Here is an 8,128-nt window from a genome sequence, read left to right on the forward strand (position 1 = left end):
TTGTAGAGGGATGAAGTGAGGGGGTAAGCTCCAGAGACCCCTCATGGTTTCCACAAAGCTTTGGTTCACCACTGGTGCAATGGGATGGAGGATGTTGTTGAGCCAAATGTTGTTCAGATAGTTGCTCATGGCTAGATTCATCCCCTCCGTGATTAACTGGGCTAGATAGTGGGGGTTCTGAAGAACAATTGCAGTTTCCCTCCCATCTATGATCATCGTGAAAATGACTACATGGCCTGTCAACCCCAGTTCTACCCAAGATAGAGGTTGGTGTTCTGGTGGTGGTAGAGGTTGAATATAGTATAGAGGTGGTTGAGGAAGTTGTTGGGGTGGTGGTGGAAGGTTGGGCATTACAGGTCGCTGGTGGCGTTGCATCTGGATTAGTCTGTATCTGCGTCTGGTTGTTATGGGAATTCTTGGCATTGTAAGTAGTGGTAATGCTTAAAGGGGAGTTTAACTGAGAGTTGATGCTACTATCTAGTGGGAGGATCTCTTTAGGGTCTAGAGTAATGATTGATGAATCTGTTTGCATGTAAGATGGTTCGTTTAGCGTAGGATTTATAGTAACAGTGGAAGGGGAGTGTAGTGATTGGACGTGGCACTGAGTTTTTCCATTTGTCTATTTTGTTCCATGCAAATGTTCATTGCATCAGGAGGTAATTTATCTAATAAAAGGGAATTAACGGGGTCTGCTAATCCTAAAGCATCCAAATGTTTGTTGTTAGAGATAGAAGTAGGGGGTAAGGGAGGATTAAGGGAAGTAAGTAGAGGATTAGTAGGCTTAACCCCTTCTTCATTATTTTGCATGGCTGATGAGGTGTCAGAGTTTGGCTTAACCAGCACATCAATTAACATGGAAGCAGAGGGTTTATGGTTAAGGGACTGATTAGGAAGACAAGTGTCCGTAGTGGTTTTGGATAATACCGCCTACTCATGATCTAAGGCTGAGAAAGTGTTGGAAACTGATAAATTGTGGAAACTGGTAAAGTGTCATCCATGGTGGTTTTGCTAGGTATATGAGCTGGACCAATAGGGACTTGTTGACTTTTCAACAATACTTTTTCGTCCATATTGGTGAAATTATTATTATGAACATTATTGTTACTACTATTATTCTTAATATTATCAGTGTTATGAAATTTTTTATTTTTGTAAGTAAGCATTTGGGTTGTGAGATACTTATCTGTGTTGGCATCGAGCAACTTTACATTTATACCTGAATCAGCTGCAGGACATGGCGTAGAGGGTACTTTTTTTGGGCTTGATCGTCGACGGCTCGAAAAGGAGACTGTCTGCCACTCCTCTAAGCTAGTCGGTTCCTTCTCCTTGGCATTAGGAGTATTGTGAGAGTGATTTGAGGAGTTGACTATCAAGGAGCATTGTCCAGCAATATGACGCAGTTTTCCACAATTAGTACACAAAAAATTTTCACCTTCGTATAAGATTTGTTGCCGATGAGATCCAATGAAGATGTGGGTCAGGACAGGTTTATCTATAGGGAGTTCCACACACAAACGAGCGTATCGACCCAGTAAGGTAGAGGATGTACAGGCATCGATTTTTATCAGGCGCCCTATCTTGTTTCCAATCTTTGCAAGAACAATGGCATCATAAAACTTTGTTGGGAGTTGTGGAAGTCTTAACCCAAATCGCCGTAAACAAATGTTTTGCTTGAGTGGCGACGAAATTGGGTTGCCATCGCTGAACGGAGAGGAAATGGTTAAAAATGAACCAAGGTCCATTAAGTATGGCTTTTGCCATATTTTCTTCTTTTGTAAATTTGATAATAAAATAGTCCGCCCCTAGATCTATAAGAGGAAAGGACTCTGTTGGTTGCCATAGATCGTAGATTTTCCTTTTCAATACATCATGTTGTAGTTTCTTTCCCTGAAGCTTGACGATGAGTGAGTATTTCCAGGGTCGATACATCCGTTCCTTATCTTCCATGGTAAGATTAATTTGAAATAGTAATGATTCCATCCATATTTTCACTGATCGGAGGATGGGCGGTGGAAACTTCCAGGGGAGAAGGTGTATCTGATTGTATGGGGAGCAGTAAACTCTGGGATAAGGCAACGTCTTCATTGGAAGAGATTAACTTTTCCTTGGAAGTGGGGTTTAGATTTTGCTTGGATTCGAGCACAGCATTTACTTTGAGGTCAGGCGGTTTCGGCGGGATATGATCATCTGACTCCTACTTGGGCATTGGGTAGGACGGTGTAGTGAATTTATTGTCGGTGAAGGATTAAAGTATTCTATTACCTTCCTAGAGAGAAGTTGGAGAATTATATTTTAGAGAGAGAACTTCGATACTTTCTAACTAATTACTAATTAAAAATTGCTAACTATTTATTCTTCTAACTACAATTAAAGTAATAACGAACTAATTCATTTAACACGAAATTGTATTAACTTAATAATTAATTAGTTAATTAACACATAAAAGTAGATAACTAATTAGCACATTAATTATTAACATAGGATAAATAATTTGACAAATAAATAAATTAACAATTAACAAACAATAAGAAATAAATTTTCTAATTAAAAAATTAACATAGAATAAAAAATTAAATAACAAGAATTTTTTTTAAGGAAAAAAAAAAGACGAACAAGAACGAAAAAATTATTTTTGAAATTAAGAAAAAAAGGGGGAAGACAACAATTATTTTGAAAATCGAGACTAATAAACCATACTCAAGTTTAGGATTATCATTTATTAAACAATGTAACAGAAAATTTCATAGTAAAATAAATCGATTGACGGTTGTTGTAGGGTTGTTCGAATCAAGTTGTACGTCGTTTTTTTCCAAAATTCAAGCTTTGAATCTTATTCCTTGACTTGAATACACCGAGAATCTTGATTTTCGGGATGAAATTTGAAGCGAAAAAGTCGTTTTACGGAATGTGGGACCTCGAATATTTCTCTTTAATGGCGTTTTGGGTTTTTTTTTTTTTTTAATTTGAATAGGGGACCAGTGGGGAAGAAACACGATGGGTGGGTTTAGTTGCTCCTTTAACGCAACAAATTGTTGCGTTAAAGGAGTTAATCATGCCATTATGGTTAATTCCTTTAACGCAACTATTTGTTGTGTTACAGGTAGTATGGTAAAAAAAAAAAAAAAAAATGGGGGGGGGGGGGGGGGGGAGGGTATTTGTGTTCATTTTGTTTTTTTGTGGGTCATGTCACACCCTAATTTCCGTTAGGGCGTGATGGGCACCCGACCCTTTTTTAGGGCCGAGCGAACCCGCCGACTCACATAATACTCATAATCATGCTGACAGTCAAACCATGACACAAATACATAACAGAAGTTTTTCGAAGAATAATATACTTTTTACCTTTCTCGAATCAAAAAATGATCTGTATCATATAAAACTTTAATACAATGCGTAATAATACATCGGCTTACATAGCCGCTTACATAACCGACATCCTATACCCACGACACTGTCTGCAAAGTCTCTAACACAGAACATGATACTATAACATAATACTTTGACTCGGCGGCACCCGAGCAGCGGAGCTCGCCAATCCGCCGGGAACGTCTTCGCTAATGTCTTCAACTCATACCGGTGTACGCGCGGCATGAAACGCGACCCCGAAGAAAGGGGTCGGTACGGAATATGTCTTGAGTATGTAAAGCATGAAGCGTAGTAAGCGGGATCTGGCTGAAGTAAAGAGTACGAGAAAATCATAAGACTTGCTTTTTGAAAACATTTGTCATGCATATGCATATATCGGTAAGTAAAATCTTATCATAATCATATCGTCATATCATTGTACATATACACCGTACCCGGCCCTCTAGTGAGGGACTCGGTGAGTAAAATCATATCATAATCATAATCATGTATGCATGCGGATATACATATATATATACATACGTACTCGGCCTACCAGTGAGGGACTCGGTGAATAACGTACCCGCCCCCGCTAGCAAGGGACTCGGTATGCCATCACAGCGCCATCTCGTCATCACATCATCGTATACATATATACATATATAGCGTGCCGGCCCTCTAATGAGGGACTCGGTGAACAATGCGGAGAGGAATGTGCACGAATACGTGCCGGCCGGGACTCGGTGAAGGACATATTGAGCTTGCACGAAGCGAGTAGTGAGAAACCATATGCATATAAAATCATAATCACAGACTCACTGAAGTAATCATAATGAATCGTCATTCGAAATTCGGACAATAGTTATATCAAAAAGCTTTTGGACATTATTCGGAAACATATCGTATATTATAAGCACAATGGAGTATCATAAAGATCATAATCATATGTCAAATCAATCCGATCCTGCCTCGGAATGTTACGGACATTAGTCATTATGGAACTTCGAGCGTATCGAAGCGGTCCCAGCCTTTGCGCAGAAAGTTACGGACGTTCGTAGTTTCGGAATCATTTATGAAACAAACTCTTTTTGAAAACCAACTTTTATGCAATCTTTGAAATCCATTCATGCGAAAAAACATAGAAATCATAATTTGACTACATTAAGAATATGAATGTCCGGGACAAATATGGATCATAAACATGCTCGGGCCGCAAGAGTAGAGTTACCTCGTAATTCGTGTCATAACTTATTTTTAACTAAGACATGCCAAAGAAAGAAGGGGCGGGCTTTACATACCTTAGCCACTTCCCAAGCTACTCCGAATTCAAGTCTCGACTCTCCAAGGTCTACACAACGTCAATAAATATCGAATATTAGCCATAAATATCGAAGAATCTAATTCCACGCCATTACTTTTTTTTTCTACCGAAATTTCGGCAGCATTTCCCTATAAATCGGACATCCCCGAGAATTCAACTCGGCTAAATCAACAACAACCAACCCAACAAGCACGATAACGATATCCATAAGTGATTCAGAACGCATTCTAACATCAATAATTCCTTTCTACACAATTCGACAACATTTCATTTATATTCAAATAATCTACATACGATCGATTCAACTTCATTGATCATACGTTCAAGTATTAATCCGAAATCATTCAAACATGATTCAAGAACATCCCAAGCAATCCATGCAATGTTCCAAACAGCCCGGCCAATGCACAACATGACCCGAAACTTGCCATATTCTACAAGAGAAATGACGACACATTTCTTTCCTCCGAATTCATAAACTACACCGATGCTCCGCATACTAGAAATCATCATTCTCATAAACACAAGAACCTATATTAAAATCATGTTCCTTTCCAAAACAGCCCACAACATTTACAAACCCAACATGAATTATTAAACATTCATTTTCATCTTGGAATCTATAGCAACAATCAACCAAAACACTAAATAAACTTATTTCATTCTTGGCATACAAGACACCCATTTTCGGCCACAACATCAATACACCACTTCCATGATTTCCCTTCATTTCTACACATTACAACAATGCAAAAACATGCTAGACACAATTAGTTCATCCCTCCTACATTACTATACACACACAGCCACACACACACATATTCGGTTCCACCACCAACATCCATATTTTCATGATTTTTGTTCATTTCTACATACTACAACATCCACAAACCATTCATAACATATAAAAGAAAAAGTTGAACCATACCTTCTTCATCCCACTTCATCTTTCGGCTAGGATTGCTCCTTGCAAAACAAATGGTTTCCTTCTTCCAACAACTACTCCACATGATAGAGGACCTTCCATTTAGTCACAAACTAGAAGAAAAATAATTTTCCACAACCAAATTTGAGGGGCACCATTTTCGGCCAGCTCTTGGCCGAATGGTTGCTCCCTTTCTCTCCAAGTCTTTCTTGAATTTTCTAGAGGAGAAAATGATGAACACTTGCCTTATTTGGTCATCCCTCCATATATATATATTAATATGAAGCACATGACCATGCACATGGCCGGTCATGTGCTCCTTTTTTTTCTTTTCTCTTTTTTTTTTTTTTTCCTTTCCCTCCAAATTTCTTCAAATTTCTAGAATTTTCTTTAAGTAATAAAAGATGACTAATATGATCAACATGTAATCTAATTCCATGTATATACTAAGCTTCCATGTGGCCATGGCCCACACCATATGTGGCCGGCCACATGGCCTAATATTTCATGAAATACCAACTTCCATCAATTCACTTTCCAACCCCAAATTTTTCATTAATATCTCCATCCAATAAAATCATAAACGACTTGTACCTTAAAACAAAGTTGGAAAATAGCCCTGTCGTTAACTTTCCGCAACTGACCCGGAATATTCAAATGTACAAAATGCGAGGTATAACAGGTCATTTACGCGGACTCAAATTTTTGAAGTTGGAGTCGTGTTTGGTTATAGTTTTTGCAAAAAAATATTTGGTTGTTTGAATGTATTGAAAGTGAAAAAAAGTTAAAACATAATGTTATAAAACTAAAGCAAAGAAGAAAAGCTTTAGAGAAAGGGGAGAAACTTTATATTTCACTTCTTGTTTTTGGTGTGTATAATAGAAGAAAACACTTATTTACAGGAGAAAAACTTCTTGTCCTCCAAGTAATATAAGTTGGACATACATATACTCGTATATATTTACAATATAAAATGGACATACATGTACTCATATATTTTATAACACTCTCCCTTGGATGTCCATTAATAGATAATTGCCTCGTTAAAACCTTACTAGGAAAAATCACATGGGAAAAATCCTAGTGAAGGAAAAAGAGTACACATCTCCGGGAATACGCATTAATAGCTACCTCATTAAAAACCTTGCGAGGAAAACCCAATGGGAGGACAAAACCTCGGCTTAGGGAAAAAGAGTGAAGCGCATATTATCCTCCCCCTAACGAAAACATTACTTAATGTCTCGGAGACGACGCATTCCAATCTTGTATATTAGTTTCTCAAATGTTAAAGTTGGAATTGCCTTAGTGAACATATCTGCTAAATTATCACTGGAGCGAACTTGTCGAACATCTATTTCACCCTTCTTTTGAAGATCATGAGTAAAAAAGAATTTTGATGAAAGGTGTTTTGTTCAGTCTCCTTTAATAGATCCTCCTCTTAGTGGAGAAATGCATACAGCATTGTCTTCGTACAATGTTGTTGGAATATCCCCTTCAAAAGTAAGACCACATGTCTTCTGGATATGTTGAGTCATTGACCTCAACCAAACGCATTCTCGACTTGCTTCATGAATGGCTATTATCTCTGCATGATTTGAAGAAGTAGCAAGCATAGTTTGTTTCGTTGAATGTCATGATATGGCTGTACCTCCACATGTAAATAAATAACCTGTCTGAGATTGACCTTTATGTGGATCAGACAACTATCATGCATCTGCATAACCAGTTAGTTGTCAGTTGGACTCATTTAAATAAAATTATCCCATGTCAATGGTTCCTTTTAAGGTATCTGAATATATGCTTAACACCATTCCAGTGTCTTCTTGTTGGGGAAGAACTAAACCTTGCTAATAAGCTTACAGAAAAAGCTACACCTGGTCTAGAATTATTGGCAAGATACAGTAATGTCCCAATTGCACTAAGATATGGTATTTCAGCAGCAACAAGCTCTTCATCATTTTCACAAGGTCTAAATGGATCTTTACTAATATCAAGTGACATCACAACCATCGGGGTACTCAAGGGATGCGCTCTATCCATGTAAAACTCTTCAAAATATTTTCAGTATATGTTGATTGATGGACAAATATTCCATTAGTAAAATGTTCTATCTATAGACCAAGGCAAAATTTTGTCTTTCCAAGATCTTTCATTTGAAATTCCTATTTCAAACATTCTATTGCCTTTGGAAGCTCTTTAGGAGTTCCAATGATATTCAAATCATCAACATATACAGCTATTATGACAAATTCTGATCCAGACCTTTTCATAAAGACATAAGGGCAGATTGGGTCATTTTGTACCCTTCTTTCAATAGGTATTCACTAAGGCGATTATACCACATGTGCTATGATTGTTTTAATCCATATAAAGATTTCTAAAGCTTTATTGAACAAGCTTCCCGAGAATCTTTATATGCTTCAAGCAGTTTGAATCCTTCAGAGATTTGCATAAAAATATCATTGTCCAGTGAGCCATATAACTAAGCCATGACAACATCCATCATATGCATATCAAATTTTTCATGAACTGCTAGA

At 37.5% G+C, this 8,128-nt stretch overlaps 2 protein-coding genes across 2 annotated transcripts; both read right to left on the bottom strand.

Annotated features, from left to right (window-relative positions):
* Positions 1–938: 938 nt before the first annotated feature.
* LOC132041789 (uncharacterized) lies at positions 939–1,742 on the bottom strand. Its single transcript, XM_059432481.1, has one exon. The coding sequence runs from the start codon at positions 1,740–1,742 to the stop codon at positions 939–941; it is 804 nt and encodes a 267-aa protein (XP_059288464.1).
* A 5,078-nt stretch (positions 1,743–6,820) lies between these two features.
* On the bottom strand, positions 6,821–7,631 carry LOC132041790 (uncharacterized). Its single transcript, XM_059432482.1, has 4 exons — positions 7,452–7,631; positions 7,240–7,294; positions 7,049–7,176; positions 6,821–6,952 (listed from the first exon to the last, which is right to left on the bottom strand). Exons 1-4 carry the CDS (start codon positions 7,629–7,631, stop codon positions 6,821–6,823), a joined length of 495 nt encoding a protein of 164 aa, XP_059288465.1.
* Between the last annotated feature and the right edge of the window lie 497 nt (positions 7,632–8,128).

This window comes from Lycium ferocissimum, unplaced genomic scaffold (assembly GCF_029784015.1).
Source record: "Lycium ferocissimum isolate CSIRO_LF1 unplaced genomic scaffold, AGI_CSIRO_Lferr_CH_V1 ctg11682, whole genome shotgun sequence".
NCBI lineage: Eukaryota > Viridiplantae > Streptophyta > Magnoliopsida > Solanales > Solanaceae > Lycium > Lycium ferocissimum.

Bases quoted from the DNA above. Each gene is read 5' to 3' on its own strand.
- LOC132041789 (XM_059432481.1), bottom strand. From the start codon at position 1,742: ATGGACCTTGGTTCATTTTTAACCATTTCCTCTCCGTTCAGCGATGGC.
- LOC132041790 (XM_059432482.1), bottom strand. From the start codon at position 7,631: ATGGATAGAGCGCATCCCTTGAGTACCCCGATGGTTGTGATGTCACTT. The intron at 7,177-7,239 runs GTACAGCCATAT...CAAATCATGCAG, and splicing joins TTATTTATTTACATGTGGAG to AGATAATAGCCATTCATGAA. The intron at 6,953-7,048 runs GTATGCATTTCT...CTTCAAAAGAAG, and splicing joins CATTGTACGAAGACAATGCT to GGTGAAATAGATGTTCGACA.